Consider the following 18,401-nt stretch of genomic DNA (forward strand, 5'->3'; position numbering starts at 1 on the left):
AAATAAAAGCTCGGTCCTTCGGCCAGCTTTCCGCAGTCAGTGGCAGACCAAAGGCCCAGCGAAATATTGTGTGTGGAATCGAACTCTGCGCGCAATGAGGAATAGTTATTGTCATCATCTGCGCCACAGTATTTTCGGGAACAACGGGAAGGCACCAGAGTTGTCGTTATCGCTGCCCTTCAGGTGCTGGGCAGCTAAAATCTCGATCCGGTTATAAATCCAGCGACCAGGTAAGCCCTACATCCTTTTGCCTTGGGGAAAACGTTGCTCCAAGGCTGCGCGAGGAGTCCTATTCGCTGTGTTTTCGATTTTTCGTCCTGTCGTCGGCAGCAGGACGGACACAAAGAGAAAAAACGCGAAGAATGGGGGAAAACATGTAGGAGGAACGACAACGACTGACCCAGGACCCACCCAGTCCGAATCATGCGACCCGACCCTAGCCGCAAGCTGTTTGCTCAATTAGGTATCAGTTTTCCAGAGACAGACGCCACAATGGATGGCCCTTCTTGCGCATTATCCCAGACCTCCGGTATCAGTAACGCAGTAGTATGCCGTGCACTCGTCTTCATTTCCATTTCCATTTCCATTGGCCAGCGATATCTGTCCGTATGGTGATGATGCCATGGCATGGCATGGTGCTCCATCACCACCCGAGGGAGGTGCTGTCTCCTAGATATCGATATCCTTGCTATCCCTGGCCCTCTCATTCCAGTTGGTCCTGTGTTTGTTTGTTTACCTGTTTACCCAGGCACCCTTCGATGTCCACTAATTGCGGGCCGAGTGTCGACGGGAGCAGCCAATTAATATCCAATTTGTGTAATTGTGCCGCACCCGTGTCGGCCGTTGGATAGCCCAAAAATCCACAAAGCACTTTGCATAAGCACTTGAGCGTAAAAAACGCAGCTAAAATATTCATTTCGCTTGGCGGCAAACGCCTCTCGATAATCACAAAGAGCTCACTTGCCGAGTGATTTTATGACCAGCAATTCGACTTTGGTACACAGCGCAAGAAATTGAGGACAGAAATGACATTTCGATTGTATATTCCGGAAGGTTCAGTGAAGTAAAGCTTAAGATCAAAATATGAGAAGGAAATAAATTTGTCCCTGAAAGAAGTCTCACTTATTAGAAATTAGATTAGAAATAATATTAAAATTATATTAACAGGAAAGGTATACCTTCATTGTTCATTTTTCTGAGCTTTCTGAATTCTGCATTATAAAAAATGTATTTGTTTATAATTTAAAAAAAAATCGAGAATAATCCTCTAGAAATATCATTGAACTCAGACTGTATCCGCAGTGCTTATTTATGCTGATGGCTACAAAGTGGGTATCGTTTTAATCAGAGTGAACCTGGAGGCATGGCAGGAGGGGAGAAGGACATTTAAATACCGTAACCATTATCCAAAGTGGAGATACTCGCAAAAGAAACCGCCAGAAAGTGGCGGCAGGCTAAGCCTGGGATAAGCAGTGACCTTGCTCGCGTCAATTCCGATGCAAACAGGCTGCATTTGTTTAAGCTGTTTTCCTTTTGTTGCTGACAGGACCTCTGGTCCTGCCAGCGGGTGGAAGATCATGGGGTCGAACTAACAATGGTGTCTGCCTTTATTATCTGGGTCAACCCGACTATTTATAGACATCACTGCCCGAATATGGTGGAGGAGCTGCAGCAAATAAATGCACATCGCTTCAATCTCACGGCCAAGTCAAGTTTTTAATGTCTCTGTTTACGACAGCAGCAGGGAAAAACAATTTACTGCAGCCTGTGACAGCCACGTAACCAACTGTCCGTTCGGGCCGTAAAAGTGGGGGACCGAGTCCCAATCCCGGACCCACCTTGTTAGCTGTCTGCTGTGAAATTAATGAGAATGTCAAAGGCGCCCTGCCATTCCTCAAAGTCAAAAGTTTCTATTAAAGATTTAGCTGCCGCGTCCATTTTGAAGCTGAATTGCCCTATATCCCGTAGTTTATTCAAAATGTATAATTAATGCGGCGGGGGTATAGGAAGGACAATCCTGAAAGCCAACTGTTGCTGGACCCCTCACGCTCTTTTGGTCACCATTTGAATTGAAATCAATTACCTTGTGATTCCTATGGATCCCCTAATCAAGGTTTTCAAGAGTGTATGTCGAACTCGGTTCCAAATAATCAACATTTCGAAGCTTGACTGCATTCAGAAAGCTTTGCTTAAGGGTTTCGAAGCATTGTTCACACAGATTCGGGGCTCCAGGAAATTTTCGCTCCCAGGAAGTCGAACAATTGCCAGGCACTGGAATGAATCGCAAACACCGTCAAGATTCTGCTTGTGCGGGAGATTCTGCTGGATGGGCGTCTTTTTGGGGGTTTCTTGTAGTAGTCCCCAACCTGGCTGTGGGGGATTGCCTGCATCCAATCAGCAGGCATTGCGAACGAAACTGCTTGCCGAGTCAACACCGCCAATTGGCAGTTTATTGTCGGCAAATATGCAAAGATAAATGTTTGCCGCGGAATTAACATGCACCAGAAAAGAGATGTGGCCGGCTCCTACTCCTGCTCCTGGGTTATCAATCAAAAGTTGATGGGTATCGGTATGCAAATACACGAAACCATCTCGCGCACACATGGCTGCCTTAATTGGGATGCATACACCCAAGGCGCCACCTCCAAGGACGTGTGGGCGGTTGGTCCGGAAGGTAATGAGCTTCCTTGGCGCAATAAGCATAATAATAGCTTGCCTGCTCTCACATATATACAAGCTCACTTTGTGCATCTCAGATCTTTGCTTGAGTGGTTTTTGTGCAATCTGCATAATAATCAGAAAGTAGGCTGGAGGGCGGAAGGACGGATGGAGGCGTGACTGGGGGTTGCCCGAATTTTCAACAACTTGTCGAGCCACCAAAAACTATAAGTAGCGGAAAGTGGTTACCGTGGTAAAAATAAAACTTAAACTGAAGACTTGGACGGCTTGACTTTATCCTTAATTTCAAAATATTCAGTAACTTAAATACAACGAGATTAGAAGCTAACTTTACGAAGCCGAAGATTGTTTAACCTTTTAGTTTGCTATAGGATAATTAGATCGCATGGGAAATCGATCATAGCTAAACCAAAATTCCATAAATTTCACTTCGGAAAGCAATTCTGAGATATATTTTATTAGGTAATCAAATCGGCATATTGATTTTAAAACATTAGGAATTGATATTTTATATTTAAAGGGTCGGAAATGACTCCTTCACAGCGTTACAATCTTCTGACTAAAACGATACCATTCTTCAAGTCGATTTATTTATATTTTTATGAGACAATTTGTTCAACAAATCAAAGTTTAAAATACTCATAACTAAGCCAAATGGGCATTTCTTTTAATTCGGAAAGCTGCGCTATGTTAGTTTTTGTTAGCCTAATAAATCTGCATACTCAGATAAAAATATAAAAAAATCTACATTTTTGACAATTTTAACGATGTAACCCCTTATAAAATTATCAAATTTTGAAAAAAATCTGAAAATTTATTTTTTAACCGGAAATGGCTAGATCGATTCAGCTGTTAATGCTGATCAATACTATATATGATTTATAGGGTCGGATATGACTCCTTCACAGAGTTACAATCTTCTGACTAAAACGATAATACCATTCTTCAAGTCTATTTATTTATATTTTTATGAGACAATTTGTTTAACAAATCAAAATTTAAAATACGCATAACTAAGCCAAAAGAACAGTAATTTTAAATCGGAAAGCTGCGCTATGTTAGTTTATGTTAGCCTAATAAATCTGCATACTCAGAATAAAATATTAAAAAATCAACATTTTTGACAATATAAAATTTTCAAATTTTGAAAAAAAATTCGAAAAATTATATTTCGTCCGGAGATGGCTGGATCGACTCAGCTTTTGATGCTGATCAAGAATATATGTATATGATTTATAGGGTCGGATATGACTCCTTCATTGCTCTGGATGCTTCTAACTAAAAGTATAAATCCCTGCAAGGGTATAACATATCAAAACTATATATCTAGGATTTAAGTGCAGTGTTGATTGACACCTTCCTGCTAAACTTATATTCAGACAATTAGCTTCATTAATTATGCCATTGTGTCACTCACTTATTCCCTTTCGCTATTATTTAATTACAGTTCACTGCTTTCGGACAACCAACCAGGTAAAATTGCGCTGTAAACTGAAAGTCACTAGTTTAAGCCAAATCAAACCCGTTGCATGCTACTAATCAAAGAGCCAGAAAAGCTGGAAACCAAAATGTTCGTTAAACCAATTCCCATCAATATCGGTGTAAATTCGATCGAATATATCTGTGTTTATTACTTTACTAACCTTTTGTTTTGTAACCAAATCACTTCTGGTCTAGAATTTTATTGTGAAACTATTGCTATCCCTCTTACTGTCTCTCTTGCTCTCTCTTTCTGTACATTCTTCCGTAATTGTTCCATTCACGTCGATGTTGTGATGCAATGCAGCAACGTCCAATGCCTGTTCCAATAGCAAAGACACCGAATTAGAAAAGTAACCAACCATAAGTCGGCGGAGGAGCAAAGTCCGGTGGCCCCACAGACCGTTCGAAATGGCGCCCTTCAAGCTGAAGTTCCGGATGGGGAGCTCGCGCAGCACCTCGCAGGAGCACGATCCAGACCCGCAGGTGAACGAGGCGCTCCTGGGCACCCAGCAGCAGCAGAATCAGACGCAGCCCCTGCAGGAGGCGGTGGAGGCCAGCAGCAGCTCCAGTCTCGATCTGGCGGATTGCAGTAGTCTCGGCCAGATGAGCAGCGAGCGCAAGTTGCTGCTGCCGCCCACCAGCAACAGCATGCGATTGGGTAAGGACGACACAGTACCACCAAAGACAATATAAAGAACAAGATGCGTAATAATGCAAGACATAGTTTTGATTTTGTATTGTCATTGGTAGCCTGACCTATACATTTTACACAGAGAATAATGCCATTATTATTGGTATTTCCTCCCGAACCATCAATATGGTTTATATTATTTAGACTTTAATATATCAGACTTTCATTTTATATATTTGCGACTTGGAAATGTGCATGCAATCAAAATTAGACTTAAATAAAATACTATTCGGTGGAAGATGCTCTGGCCTGATTTTCTATATCTTTGTGTAATAAAAAGCATGTTCACACAAGGTATACAAACATGTAGCTAGAAATCCTCATTTTTTCCTAAATAACTTCTTTGCCACGCACCTATTCTTCCTTTGTTGCACACAACTCCCAAATAAAAACCGAGTTAAACTGGAGTAATTGCAATTACTTATGCCAAACTTGCGACTGTGACATATAATATTGATCAATTTATTGCAGGATATCTTAACCAAAGCCGCACTCCGTGCATCAACGAATCACTGACGGATGCGGATGCTGACAACGTGCCCACCACCCCACCGCCTTCCTATGAGCATGTGCTAGAAGAGGTAAGTTTTCCCCCAGGATTTTAAGCAGCCATTTCCATAGAGATATTTTAGAGGTCAATGAATATACACACCTTTTCAGAACACTCGGCTGTCCCAGCATCAGCGGCAGTTATCCCTGGATAGCGCTACGCCCAACCAGAACAGCCGACGAAGCTCGGCCAACAGCTCCCGACACAGCGCCGCCCAGCTAGGTGCCGCCTTGGAGCAGCTGGCCGGGAATGGGGGCGGCAGCATCTGCAACGACCCGGACTGCAGGCAGAACCTAAACCAGAACTACGCCAGCTGCAGCGCCAGTCACTGCAGCAATATTAGCAACGGCAACGGCAACATTACTAGCAGCCACAGCGGCAGCAACCACAACAATAACAACGACGGGGAGGAGATCATCGAAGGAGTCACCGAGCTGGAGCTGCGCAGCGACAACGAGGAGCAGCTGAGCATTAACGAATTTCTCCTCGAAACGGAGATGGCGGCGTCACCTTCGCGCTGCACGGATGAGCGGTATGGCGCATCGGCGGAGGGCCAGGGGCAAAGTCAGTGCTCGGATGACCAGTGTGCACAGTGTAGCGAGGAGCGGGATGGCGAGGGTGCGTGTGAGTCCGCCTACGACGGGGATGCGGCCAGTACCAGCAGCCAGGCGGCATCGGCTGCTGCAGTGGGTGGTGGACACAACTTTTACGATCCCCTCCTGAATCGAGGCAGCTATGCCAACTACAACGAAGGTGAGATCCACACCGATTTGTGGGTTGGATGCAGACTCAAAAGCTTTTCATCGTAGGTGGGAATGCGAGTTCTAGTTCCGGCAACCTTCAAGGCCAACTGTGCCAGGACGCATGCTGCACCGGGTCCGCCTCAGGATCGACTGCCTCTCGCAGTGGACGGCGGGGCCAGGGTCAGCAGTCGTCCAGTCGGCAGAACAACCTCCTCACGCCCGAAATGATGAGCAACAAGACGAGCAAGGAGATCTACAAGGACCTGGCCAAGCAGTGGGGTATCACCTGCAAAATGTCGGAGAGCTGTCGGTGCATGGACTGTCAGAGTCATTACTTCGATTGCGACTACGATGACGTAAGTGGATTATATCTGCGAGTCCATGAAAAGCTTTTAAATCCCTTTAAACCTTTCAGAACGAGCACCAAAAGACGGATGGAGGACTGGGCGCTGGCACGCCCATGTTCATTAGCGAGGTGATGCACGGCTCCGGCTGCAACATATTGTAGGGGGATTCCCGGAATTCCAAACAAGGATTTGCTGAACATCTACAATTATTTCTTTGTATATCGCATAAGTCTATACGGGCGACCGGTTAGGGGCAGGAGCCATTTCACGTTATTAGCACTGAATGTTTGCACATTATTTTAAGGTAATGCTGCACTGATATTTGTTTATTATAAGGAATCGGGAAGGAACATTTGTGTAATGCCGCCTTAGGGCTTTAAAAGTGGGGAATTTATGGCAAAGGTATATTTTTGGTGTTAAAAGAAATCGCGGAGCCGACATTTTTAACTTGAAGACGAACGAATAATGATAATTACTGATAGGCAATTACCCACCTTGCAGATGAACATCTAAATATCCTTGAGTGTGTTCTTTTTCTAGGGCCTTTGATCGCTTGAACAGTGAATATTAGACATTTTTTTGGCTTGACCTCTCGGTTTTTTCCAAATTACACCCCCCAAATGGCTTGTCCCTCTCCTCCCTAAATATTTATATATTTTTCTAACTGTACAGAAGAATTGTAGAGGTCAATGAGCACGACGAACGGCATTCCTGTGCCATACGCAAACGGAATCTTTCCAAGCAACGCTTTTGTATAAGTGGAGGAGCCGCGGCCGGAGCTCTAGGCGTTTCCAAAACAACTTGCTAGGGTTCTAGGCGGAGTACACGCTACTAGTCAATGTTATCCGCATAAACAAACCACATAGTTTAAGCAGGTCGGCACTTTTGTGCCTCTTTTGCTAGCCAAATCGAGAGACGAACGGTTCGGCTAGAGCAAAGAAGAAGCCATAAACGGGCAAGAGTTAACTCAATCGAAATGGGCGTACTTATCTTAGTTAAATACGCGAACGAACGAAAGTGCGCAATCTTAGTCTGAAGGTTTATAAGGTGCGAGTCGTTGAATGTTAAGACGAAACTGGTTTCCCCTGACAAATCTCCTCGGGTTAATCTTGGAAATATCACTCCAATCAGACAGCATCGATACGCAACTAAAGTTGATTAGAAATCAAACCACAGGCGATAGCATATAGAGAGCGAAACCCGACTAAGTCTGTTAGCTGTTAGATGGTATTAGATATTCCACGTAGTTCTGTAAGGTCAGAGAGCCCGAAACTTGCATCAGCATAGAAATCTAAATTTGAAAGGATCGTAGGAATTGTTAGGAGTGTATTTCGGGATCGGGAAGAGGGATTCCAAGTTGGTCTCCCTCGCTTCGGAACCCATACTAGGCAAGAGCATACACAAAAGATAAAAATAAATGTACGAGTATATGTTAAACCCTCAAACTCTGGTCTCTGACTTCCACGGCTTACAATTTCAATTCTGCGGGGAAGAAAATTAAATTGGCGCCATGTGTAGATCCAGGTCACTTACATTCTAGAAGATTCCGCCAAGATTCTTGCACAGATAGGCCCATTTACCGCTGCCAACCGTCTTCCAGTCATCGCAACCGCTGGTCGGCAGACCAGCCTTATAGACAGAGGAGTTGACTATGTTGTCGTTGTCAAAATAACAGGTCAGAAAATGGCAATAGCTGGGACACGGATGAGCATTAAGTATGTGCTGGAATAAGGTGAGCGCTACTCGTTACCCACCCGATGGCGCCCTTGTACGGACAATCGGAAGCCATGGCAATAGAGCAGCCGACGCGTGAGACACGATCGCTGATGATGATGGCAAAGGCTTCGGTCAGCAAATTGCTAAGGGAGACCTGGATTATATTGGACTCGGCGTTCTTTGCTTTGGTTTAGGCTTACCCAACGGGCTGAAAGCTTTCAATAAACTTCTTTGGGTCCTCCACTTTACGGTTTGACCTCCACATTGGTCTAAACGCTTGCCTCAGCACATTCACCACGGTGGACTTCTTTTTAACGGGCGCCGCCATCATTGACATGATTTCGCCGACAAACGGAAACCGCAGCGTGGACCGGCACTCGGTTTGCTTAAGGGACACCGTGGAGACATGGACGCGGGCCAGGTACCCCAGCTCACTGTCCCAGATAAGTCGCCGCATCCGCTTGGCACTTGGAAATGTGATGTTCATATTGTTCATGACCTGGCCGCTCGACAGCATGTCCCGGAAATTATTTAGCAATACCAGCACTTCCGTTTGGAAATACCGGGTTTCCGGGATGCGTTCTACAAATTTGGTGCCTTTGTATGCAGGCAGTTCCTTGTCCAGCTGACACATGAAGTGTTTTAACCCGTTTAGGTTGCAGACATGTGTGTCATTTTCACAGTAGTTGTAGCTGGATACTAGCCCCAAGAGCATTGCAATTGGCAGTACACGGACGAAAATCATATTTGCCAATTACTTACTACAAATTTGAGGAAATAATTTAAGGCGATCTACCAAATGACTGTACACTGGAAAGTTAAAATATTTATATATGTACCTTGATGTTACAAAAAAAAGCATACTCGATGTTTTAAACATTTTACGTAATGACACAAGTCTGATTGGTTTCCGTAACAGCAGGCTCCGAGCTCGACATTCGCTGCCTGACCCTGTGTGGTTTTAACTTACGGATATAATTCTTTTTAGCGGGTACCTAGGTAGGTCTCCCAATAAAATCTTCGTATACGTTTATAAAAATTATTCTGGTTAATCTACAACTCGGACAACTCGGCTTCGTTCTTGCACAGATTTATCCAATCAGCGTTGCCAGTCGTCTTCCAGTCACCGCAACCACTTGTCGGCTGACCAGCCTTGTAGACAGAGGAGTTGACAATGTTATTGTAGTCAAAATAGCAGGTCAGAAAGTGGCAATACCTGGGAGAGGGATGTGCATTAAGGATGTGGTGCAGAAAGGTGAGCACTCCCAGTTACCCACCCGATAGAGCCCTTGTAAGGACAGTTGGCGCCCGTGGCAATGGAGCAGCCGACGCGTGAGATACGATCGTTGATGAAGAGGGCAAAGTCTCCGACCAGAAAATCCCTAAGGGGGAGATTATATCGGACTCAACGCGCTTTGCCTTGGTGTCGGCTCACCTGACGGGATCGAACCCTTGGCTAAGACTCTCGGGATCCAACACCATCCAGTGCTGCTTCCACATGGGTCTAAACGCATTCATTAGCACGTTCACTACGGTCAACTTGCGATCAACAGGAGCCTCCATCATTGACATGATCTCTCCGACAAACGGAAACCGCAGCGTGGAGCGGCACTCGGTGTGCTTAAAGGATACCGTGGACGCATGAACGCGGGCTAGGTAGGCCAGCTCACTGTCCCAGATAAGTCGCCGCATCCGCTTGGCACTCGGAAATGTCATGTTTACATTGTTCACGACCTGGCCGGCCGACAGATTGTTCCGGAAATTATTTAGCAATAAGAGCACTTCCGTTTGGAAATACTGGGTGTCCGGGACGATTTCTAAAAATTTGGTGCCTTCAAATGCAGCCAGTTCCTCGTCCAGCTGACACATGAAGTGTTTTAAGCCTCCCAGATTGCAGACATGCGTTTTATTGTTGCAGTAGTTGTAGCAGGAAACTAGCGCAAAGAGCAATGCCATTGGCAGAACACGGTCCAAAGTCATATTTGCCAATTACTACAAATTTGAGAATTCAATTTAAATCGCTCTACGGAATGGCTTGACACTCGGAGAGTTTAAATGCATGTGTAACTAGGTATGTTACAATAAAAGCATACTCGATTTTGTAAACACCCATAAAAGATATCTTAAGTTTTGTCAAAATTCTTTTTATTGTTTTCTTTTTTGTTGAGGGGTTGTAATTTTTTGTTTTGTGTTCTTTTTTTTAGGAAGAGCTGGCTCTAAATTCATTTGGTAACAGTATGCAAAGTTATGTAATAAAATAGCTTGAGCGAAGGTTGGGTGCCTGAATGGCTTTAGTAAAGTTGAATTTCCATTATTATTCGTTTGCAAATTGCTATACAGCGAACAATATTTGGGGACTTGATATTTTAACAAAATTGGATAGAACAAAAAAATTGAATAAACTAATTAACATAGAGCAATAGGTACGTGGTTCCGTTCTCTTATTTATAAAAATATCTCGAGTGCTTTTCGTTTCTCCCGGGATCTGCTAAAAACAGTGGCGTAATCAATAGTAACATCTCAACAAACAAATAAGCTTTGGGACTAGGCGGGGGCGTAGCTTGGGTGGGTGGGATGTCCTTTCGAATCGTGGATTACCTTTCTGTCCATTTATTTCGGGGTGGAGTTTGTAAGTGAGGTTCCTGCTGTATATCCTTTCCGATAAATGTTAATAAAAAATTGTAAGTTTACAACCCGTACCAGTTCTGTTTCGACTCATTTATGGTCTGCTTCTGCTCTGTGTAAGGCGTTAATGCTTAGCTCGGTTCAGTGAATTGAAATCGCTTATGTTACGGCTATAGGTGTAGATATTAACTATGCAATTTTCGGTATATAGGCTTGGCTGCTGCCCCAAGAACTCAGCTATGTACTCTGATTTACTCCTTGGAAATACGTATTGTGAATGGAACTATTAAGTATATAAGGTATATAATTATCAGTTGATTTCCTAGAAAATTTCCAAGTTCGAATTTCACTCTCTCGTTCTATCGCATATATAATTGTCAAGATGATGAGTTGTATATATACTTATAGATGACTTACACGGGGAGGCACGTAATTTGAAACAGAACAGCGCCCTTAACAATGGGGAAACAATCTATAACTAATTAAAGCGTGTGTGTTTACAGGTATAAGGGGTAACTAAGTAAGAATACTTCCTATTTACAGACGATCCGCTCTGATCCGAATAACAAAGCGGCGGTGCCATCGTAGAACGACTACGAGACTAGATCTTGGAGACACGCACAGGCTTTTACATTGTATCGTATAAAAAATATATCAAGCTATACACTGTGTTTGTATCACTAACGGGGGCGAGAGCGGCCTAAAGGCCAAGATAGCCTAAACGCAGGTCGAGGATGCGTGCGACACGCTGGCCGACGCTGCCGCCGCAGCAGCAGCAGCTGCCGACGATGATGCGGCCGTGGCGGCCTCTAGATTGAAGTCCTTACTGCGGCAGCACATCTCGCAGATGCGCTTGGTGTCCGGATTGAGAAACGTGCAAAATCGGCAGCTCCACTCGTTCGGACTCGTCACAATCAGCTGTGGAGAAACGGCCAGAGGTTGCTTTGGCACAGCGCCCGTGCGACTGCGCGTGCCGGCCGGGCCCCGATTGCCGTCTACATTGGCCGTTTTCAAGGCGGACTTTACCTTCTTCACGCCGGCACTGCTGCTGTTAGGCAGCGGACTTGGCGCTGGAGCCTGCACTACCTTTGCCTCTCCCCTTCGGCTTGTACCAGGTTTCTTTTCTAACGTGCGTGCCCTTTCGTGGCCATTAGGTTCTCCGCCAGTACGTGTCGTTGACTTCGAGGGATCGCGTCGCTTCTCCGTCGGTGGGACGGGCCCACCGCCATTCGTTATGGCCAGCGAGTCAAGGTCCAAGCTCTGCACCAGCAAGTCTTCACGGTCACCCAAGTCCTTGTTGTAGCCAGAGCGCTCAAGGTTCTTGAACACATAGTTCCAGGACTCGAAGCTGCCCACACCCTCCTTTACCTTTGGCATCAGCGGCGGTGAAGGGTTGTCCAGTGTAACGAAGTCGTCTAGGCTGGCCGACTCGTAGCTGGTCATGTCCGAAATGGTGGTGGGAATATCACGTTCATTGCCCGATCTCTTCGCAGGAGCCGTCCGGCTTATACGCTCCTTCAATTCCTTGTGCATCTTGCGATTATTGTCCATGGGATTCTGGGTGGGGAAGAAGGTCATTTAGATCGCATTTATAGAGTCGTTAATAGAATCAATGTGAAGATCACCTGCTTATCCGCCGAACGATGCTTGTCAGTCGGATTGCTGCCCCCTGCCTCTGCCAGCGCCCGCATCCGGCTGCTCTTGGGCACAGGTTGGGCATAGATATACATGTCCTGAGCCGTTGGCGGCGGTGCCTGTGGCAACGTGGTCGGCAGGTCATAGCCCCCGTAGGTTGCATAACGTGCAGCGGGATTCGCGCGAATGCTTGGCTGCACTTGACCCCGCACCAGCTCCGCATACTGCGGATCGTAGTCGTGAGTCCCGAAGTCGTGCTGCGTCAGTTGCGCCCGCTCGTCAAAATCTATTAGATGATGGTCTGGCGGATAAGTGCTTTGCCGATGTTGCATGGCAGCCAAAGCGGCGGCGGCTGGCTGGCGACGATGAAAGTCGCAGCTGTGTCCTGTGGGGCCAGTCTTACCGAGAGTAGCATACATGTTGGGATGCTCCCCACTGGCGTAAACGTCGGCGGGCGATGCATACGGAGCATTCAGTTGGCTGGAGATGTTGTACGGCAGCGGATAACGATTGCCCGGAGCATTGTAAGCCCCAGCAACGGCCGCATAGGAAGCACTGCTGCCCATGCTTAGTCCATCAAGGCAGTCGTAGGGCGCCTCGTAGACATGGGGCAGTTGGCACTGCGGCTGCTGCAGATGCTGGTCAAAGGAGTGGCGATGCGTTAGATGCGCGTGCGGCTCTTGGTAGTGCTCCAGACTCCGAGAGTGCGTCATCAACGGGCCAGGAGGCAAATGTGGCTGCTGCTGCGACGGTGGCGCCGGATATGGCGGAAGGTACTTGCCCGCCTCGTTGCCCACCATGCTTATGCCATTCGGATGCAGAGCGCAGCTGCTGCCGGGATGCGCCGGAGTGCTGTTACCGTGCAAAGCACAAGCGCCTGAGGCTAAAGTCGCCACATTGCTGTAGGTGTTCTCCTGCACCGGCTGCTCTTTACGCATCCTCTTCTCGCTTAGCCGGTAAACCATCTCCTTGATGGTCTGCGTGGTGCCGCCGACATGGGTCTCGCGATGTTGCAAAATGTCCTTCCAGCTGCAGCTATAGCCCGCTGCCGTTACGCCTGCATAGATGTGTTTCATGATCTGGCACTCGACGTAGGCGGCCATGGCATCGCGCGATACGTTCGTCACCTGATCCGGGCAAATGGGACCCTCGAGCACGAACGTGTCGTCCGAGACGCGGCGGTAGCCCATCGCCAAAAACAGCTGCTCGGCATCAACGAGCCGTGATTGTATATCGTGCTGGAAGCATCCTGAATAGGTCTGAAAGCAGAGAGATCATTTGAGACTACATATTACAAAACAAACAAAGAGCATACCTTAAGCGTACGATACTCCTTTCGCCACGGCTTTGTAAACAGATTATTGGCATACTGGCTGATGGTCTCGAAGGCCACATAGGCGTTCTGGGCCGTAAAGGCGCCGTGGTCGCGCACCGATCTACGCAGGACACGCCCTGTCTCCGGCAAAAAGAACTTGCGATCGTGCGGCACCACGGACAGAAACTCTTTCAGACAGCCTTCGGTTTTGGGGATTTAGCAAAATTAATTAATTAATTCATGGCGGAGTATACACCTGGGATACACTTACCCTCGAGCTTCTTGCGCTCCTCGAGCTTCTGGATGTTCTCCTCGGTTTCGAGAAAAGACCAGTGACGACGCAGTATCTCCTCCCACAGATCGGGGAGGAGGTCGCGCGGCACGAAATCTGACATGTCGGCGACGGGCTAAGGGCTCTCATTCAAGGCGCCTCCGGCTCCTGGAAAACAAAACCGCCCAAAGACGGGCCAAGGTTACACTACGGCAAACATCTCGTCAAGAAGCCTTGAGCGTGCTTCTCTATAGCTATTGATTTTCTACAGCTAAGAGGATGTCAATGGATGAGGCAGGGATTCCTCCCCGCTGCACTTGCTAGCATGAATCACCAGAATCATCATCATCTTTTCTCTGCATGACGCACGCCATCGAAACATGCACCAAATAAATAATAAATACTCATTCCCGCTGGACGAGTAAAGTAACAATAGTAAATGGCTGATAAGAGCAAACAATGAGAGAGCTTTGCGGTTCCATTGTGGCCACATCGTCATCGATAGTGGCGTTCCCGAAGTCCGCAGTTTGTTTTGATATCAGTTGCTGTTTTTTTCCTAACAGCCAGTAACTAACTGACCCCCCACAGCGATAAAAAAGAAAACAGTTGGTAACAAAAGATATATTAGAACCAGCAGCAGCACCTGTGACTATGTTCTTTTTAGATCGAACAATAGTAAACAACATTTAAGTTCCCATTCGCATATTTGTATGTACTTATACAGTAAGAGAATGAGTCACTTAGACTTTCGAGTGAATTAACCAATTAAGGGGATTCCCCTAAAAATAAAAACGGCAACGTATGCCCCAGAAAATAGAGAACATTAATGCTTTATTGGCTTAGTTCTGAGTTTTTGAAACTTTAATTTGTTGAACAAATTGCCTAATAAATTATAAATAATATCGACTCAAAGAATAGTATTATAGCTTCAGTAAGAAGCTTGTTACGCTATGAAGGAGTCATTTCCGACCCTGTAAATCATATATATTATTGATAAGCATCAAAAGCTGAGTCGATCTAGCCATCTCCGGACAAAATATAATTTTTCGAATTTTTTTCAAAATTTGAAAATTTTATAAGGGGTTACATCGTTAAAATTGTCAAAAATGTTGATTTTTTAATATTTTATTCTGAGTATGCAGATTTATTAGGCTAACAAAAACTAACATAGCGCAGCTTTCCGATTTAAAATTACTGCTCTTTTGGCTTAGTTATGAGTATTTTAAAATTTGATTTGTTAAACAAATTGTCTTATGAAATTTGAATAATATTGACTCAAAGAATGGTATTATAGTTCAGTCAGAAGCTTGTAACGCTGTAAAGGAGTCATTTCCGACCCTATAAATCCTATATATTCTTGATTAGCATTAACAGCTGAATCGATCTAGCCATCTCCGGACAAAATATATATATTTGAAATTTGAAAATTTTATAAGGAGTTATATCGTTAATATTGTCAAAATTTTTTTTTTTAATTTTATTTTAATCTGAGTATGCAGATTTATTAGCCCAATAAAAACTTGCATAAAACAGCTTTCCGAATCAAAATGAAGTCATTATTGGCTAGGTTGGGATCGATTTAGGATTACGAACTTCGCCTATTACCCTTTTCGGGTTTTTACTTAAAGAAAACAAAGAAAGGTCAAGACAATGGAGGCTCAAATTTAATTAACCAGCAATGATATTAGTATTAAATAAATACTACTACTACTTTGTAGGTGAAGCTTTATTTTGAAAAGAGTAAGTAAATTCCACATACCCGGAGGGATTCATAAAAGCAAAACAAGTATTATCAAATTCCAGATAACCCTACTTAAAGATAGCATGCACAGAGTGCGTTTGCACGTAAATATTCAGTGTTCACCTCAGCATTCTCTTAAATATGTAGATTCTTTTTGGTATTAATTAACTCCCGACTTCCTCTCAAACAGAAAGGGGGAAACACTCTCTGGCTGACCCAAAGGAAAGCCCACAAATGCTCTATCGAAACACCAGAAGCCCCGCGACAACAACGATTGGGCTTTCGCCTTTATCTCTCCGCGCAAACATGATGAAGAAGAGCCGGCCGGCCGGGTGGGTATCTTGATATCGGCTATCGGATGAACCAACAACGATCGTCCATTGGCCATTGGCCTTTAGCGGGCGAAACAAGTCGCGAGAAACTGAAGATATAAATATATGGGGAGAGCAAAACAAGGTCCCAGCGCCGGGTTACGTTGAATAACCTTGGGCAGTGACTCATTTTGCGGTGAGCGCGCTCGCTCCACAATCAGAATGCGAACGAGGCCCAAAGCAGGGCGTGATAAAGCTAAAGCAAACGACAAAAGCGCGACAAGTGTAATTGCAACTGAGACAGAGAAATGAATAAATCAGGGCGTAAGTGTGGGCAAAAGGGAGACCCTGCGATGAGCGCCGAGTAAGTGATAAGAACTAATTCCCGACAACTCATTATCTTAATACATATTTACAAAGAGAATATTCTTGCCGCGCCTCTCGTATAAGCCAAGTTTTTAGAAATAAAGCCAGGACATTAACTTGCTTATAATTTAAATACACGTTCTTAACACAATATTAATTTTAACTCTGTTTTAAACTGACACTTTTGTCTGGGGTTACTAAATGAAAGTGGCAAAAAATCAAAAAAAAAAAAAAGGTTTTATCAAAATGTTATAGGTTTTTATAAACATAATGAATGAATTGTGTATAAAAATTCGTACTTATTTAATAAGTTTGCCCATCTGGGGTTAATTGAAAGCTAGTTATTGTTATTTCATTCCACATTTTTCAAGAAGCCAAAACACTTTTTGACCAAATAATAAAGGGAAATTATTAAATTGAACTGCAAGTCAATGAAATCACATTTAACTAACAATAGCTCAAGGGAAAAAGACTTCTTCCATCATAAAAAGTGCGGTGCGAAGGGATGAAGCAAGGAGGGCCTTAGGAATGTTTAAGAACATGTGAGAAGTTTATAAAATCGTTGACCAAATGAAAACAACGCAATCTGAAATATAACGAGGCGAAGAGCTTAAAATCAATAAGCTGCTGTATGTAAAACCGAGTAAAACTGTGGCCAGGAAGTGTTTATTTATTTACTTTAAGCCACCGAGAACCTATAGAGCTTTTGCATGGGCCTGGGATGGAGGCCCCGAAATTCAGCCATCGTGCATAATAATTTTATGGAGCCAGTCCACTGCCGGGTAATTGAATTCCAATATTTATTGCTGTCGCCGGGCGGACGACAACCAGCTGCAGCGCAGTGCAATTGCCTTTGAGGCCTGCCGTGATGAATGTGTGTGTTGTCCTTACAATGGACCAATTACAATGGACGGACGCAATATGGCAGGGATTTGAGGGCTTTATTGATTTAGGCAAGAGCCCAAAGTGGCTATGTTTACAGCATCTATCGATTGGGAGGCGGGGGCGCGTGCAACAGTCTCGCATTCGCATTCAGATCCTCCTCAACTGTCGAGATGTCTGCCATATACTGGCCACGGTGTGCGACTCTATACTGTCTGCTTACCGGCAACCGATGGCAGGGTGTTCCAATTCTTATTTTCAGCAGTGCCGTACTAAATTTAGCAAATGAAAGCTCACCCGGCGCTCATCCGAAGGCAGAAGGCGGAAGGCGAAAGGTACGGGGAGCACAACTCGACATTTGGATACCCTGCAGTCGCTGGTCCAGCGCTGCGCTAAACACTTACGCAAATTCCGAGATGTGTGTGCCGATTCTGTGATTTCTCATTTCTGCATTTTCTTCCGTAGAAGTCCGCGCGCTGGAAAAGTCAACACAAGTTCACCTCGCCACTGCTGTTGCCAAATTCCTGCGCTTGTATGTGTGGGCGTGGGTGGAGTGGGGCGGTGGTGTGTTGCGGGTTCGGGCGCGGGGTCGGAGTGGGGGAGGTTCTATTTTTAGCTCTGCGACGGAAACCAGCGACACGATAAGGCGGATTCTGCTTCCGCAATGTTTTTGTTGCTTCAGCAGCAGCTGCTGCCTACTATTATTAACGAATGTTACGCTCTCGCCCGAGTTTTTCCGCGTTTGCGTTGACAAATCTTCGCTTTCACAATCGAGTTTTCTCTTTTTTTCTTTTGGGTTTTCCACTTTGCGAGACGGCTTGCACTATCGGTTAACACGTAAATTTGTTCGCACAACACAATTGTTTGCGTCTGCAGGTAAATAATAAAAGTCTTTGTTTTTCACTTTTTGTCGTTATCAGTGTGGCCAGTTGCCGGGTAGGACGAAATCCGCACATTTTTCGGCCACTTATGGTGTCACGGTCATACTGCACTTATGCGAGCGGCAATTTTAAATTCTATATAATCTTCAATCTGACAATCCTATAT

The 18,401-nt window shown here is 45.1% G+C and overlaps 4 protein-coding genes across 7 annotated transcripts; 1 reads left to right on the top strand and 3 right to left on the bottom strand.

Annotated features, from left to right (window-relative positions):
• On the top strand, nucleotides 1–7,937 carry LOC110191631 (uncharacterized). The gene is made up of 7 exons (XM_020962520.2): nucleotides 1–230; nucleotides 4,127–4,152; nucleotides 4,466–4,819; nucleotides 5,324–5,433; nucleotides 5,513–6,155; nucleotides 6,212–6,501; nucleotides 6,561–7,937. Exons 3-7 carry the CDS (start codon nucleotides 4,570–4,572, stop codon nucleotides 6,651–6,653), a joined length of 1,386 nt encoding a protein of 461 aa, XP_020818179.2. The 5' UTR covers nucleotides 1–230; nucleotides 4,127–4,152; nucleotides 4,466–4,569; the 3' UTR covers nucleotides 6,654–7,937.
• On the bottom strand, nucleotides 7,799–9,074 carry LOC110191633 (antigen 5 like allergen Cul n 1-like). 2 transcript variants are annotated; one of them, XR_015270541.1, is made up of 4 exons: nucleotides 8,409–8,973; nucleotides 8,247–8,362; nucleotides 8,026–8,185; nucleotides 7,799–7,974 (listed from the first exon to the last, which is right to left on the bottom strand). XR_015270541.1 is itself a non-coding variant. In XM_020962522.2 (4 exons), the coding sequence occupies exons 1-3, from the start codon at nucleotides 8,951–8,953 to the stop codon at nucleotides 8,029–8,031; spliced, it is 807 nt and encodes a 268-aa protein (XP_020818181.2). In that variant the 5' UTR covers nucleotides 8,954–9,074; the 3' UTR covers nucleotides 7,799–7,974; nucleotides 8,026–8,028. The 2 variants fall into 2 exon arrangements, 1 of the variants encoding a protein (XP_020818181.2); XM_020962522.2 differs by having other exon boundaries at nucleotides 8,247–8,351; nucleotides 8,409–9,074.
• LOC110191632 (antigen 5 like allergen Cul n 1-like) lies at nucleotides 9,009–10,404 on the bottom strand. The gene is made up of 3 exons (XM_020962521.2): nucleotides 9,644–10,404; nucleotides 9,486–9,590; nucleotides 9,009–9,424 (listed from the first exon to the last, which is right to left on the bottom strand). Exons 1-3 carry the CDS (start codon nucleotides 10,186–10,188, stop codon nucleotides 9,262–9,264), a joined length of 813 nt encoding a protein of 270 aa, XP_020818180.2. The 5' UTR covers nucleotides 10,189–10,404; the 3' UTR covers nucleotides 9,009–9,261.
• On the bottom strand, nucleotides 10,337–18,310 carry tamo (PUB and ZnF_RBZ domain-containing protein tamozhennic). Of its 3 annotated transcripts, none has more exons than XM_020962504.2 (5): nucleotides 17,759–18,310; nucleotides 14,055–14,222; nucleotides 13,784–13,983; nucleotides 12,459–13,727; nucleotides 10,337–12,390 (listed from the first exon to the last, which is right to left on the bottom strand). In XM_020962504.2, the coding sequence occupies exons 2-5, from the start codon at nucleotides 14,176–14,178 to the stop codon at nucleotides 11,551–11,553; spliced, it is 2,433 nt and encodes an 810-aa protein (XP_020818163.2). In that variant the 5' UTR covers nucleotides 14,179–14,222; nucleotides 17,759–18,310; the 3' UTR covers nucleotides 10,337–11,550. The 3 variants fall into 3 exon arrangements, with proteins under 3 accessions (XP_020818163.2, XP_086684038.1, XP_020818164.2); XM_086827912.1 differs by having other exon boundaries at nucleotides 17,578–18,297; XM_020962505.2 differs by lacking the exon at nucleotides 17,759–18,310 and adding an exon at nucleotides 16,523–16,706.
• Nucleotides 18,311–18,401: the final 91 nt, after the last annotated feature.

This window comes from Drosophila serrata, unplaced genomic scaffold (assembly GCF_035046125.1).
Source record: "Drosophila serrata isolate PLE 108 unplaced genomic scaffold, ASM3504612v1 contig_184, whole genome shotgun sequence".
In the NCBI taxonomy this organism is placed as follows: domain Eukaryota; kingdom Metazoa; phylum Arthropoda; class Insecta; order Diptera; family Drosophilidae; genus Drosophila; species Drosophila serrata.

Coding starts and splice junctions, on each gene's coding strand:
- LOC110191631 (XM_020962520.2), top strand. CDS start 4,570: ATGGCGCCCTTCAAGCTGAAGTTCCGGATGGGGAGCTCGCGCAGCACC. Junction 4,820..5,323: donor CAGCAACAGCATGCGATTGG/GTAAGGACGACA, acceptor AATTTATTGCAG/GATATCTTAACCAAAGCCGC. Junction 6,502..6,560: donor TCGATTGCGACTACGATGAC/GTAAGTGGATTA, acceptor TAAACCTTTCAG/AACGAGCACCAAAAGACGGA.
- tamo (XM_020962504.2), bottom strand. CDS start 14,178: ATGTCAGATTTCGTGCCGCGCGACCTCCTCCCCGATCTGTGGGAGGAG. Junction 13,728..13,783: donor AGGAGTATCGTACGCTTAAG/GTATGCTCTTTG, acceptor CTCTGCTTTCAG/ACCTATTCAGGATGCTTCCA. Junction 12,391..12,458: donor ATCGTTCGGCGGATAAGCAG/GTGATCTTCACA, acceptor TTCCCCACCCAG/AATCCCATGGACAATAATCG.
- LOC110191632 (XM_020962521.2), bottom strand. CDS start 10,188: ATGACTTTGGACCGTGTTCTGCCAATGGCATTGCTCTTTGCGCTAGTT. Junction 9,591..9,643: donor CAAGGGTTCGATCCCGTCAG/GTGAGCCGACAC, acceptor TCTCCCCCTTAG/GGATTTTCTGGTCGGAGACT. Junction 9,425..9,485: donor CCTTACAAGGGCTCTATCGG/GTGGGTAACTGG, acceptor TCCCTCTCCCAG/GTATTGCCACTTTCTGACCT.
- LOC110191633 (XM_020962522.2), bottom strand. CDS start 8,953: ATGATTTTCGTCCGTGTACTGCCAATTGCAATGCTCTTGGGGCTAGTA. Junction 8,352..8,408: donor GAAAGCTTTCAGCCCGTTGG/GTAAGCCTAAAC, acceptor GGTCTCCCTTAG/CAATTTGCTGACCGAAGCCT. Junction 8,186..8,246: donor CCGTACAAGGGCGCCATCGG/GTGGGTAACGAG, acceptor TCCGTGTCCCAG/CTATTGCCATTTTCTGACCT.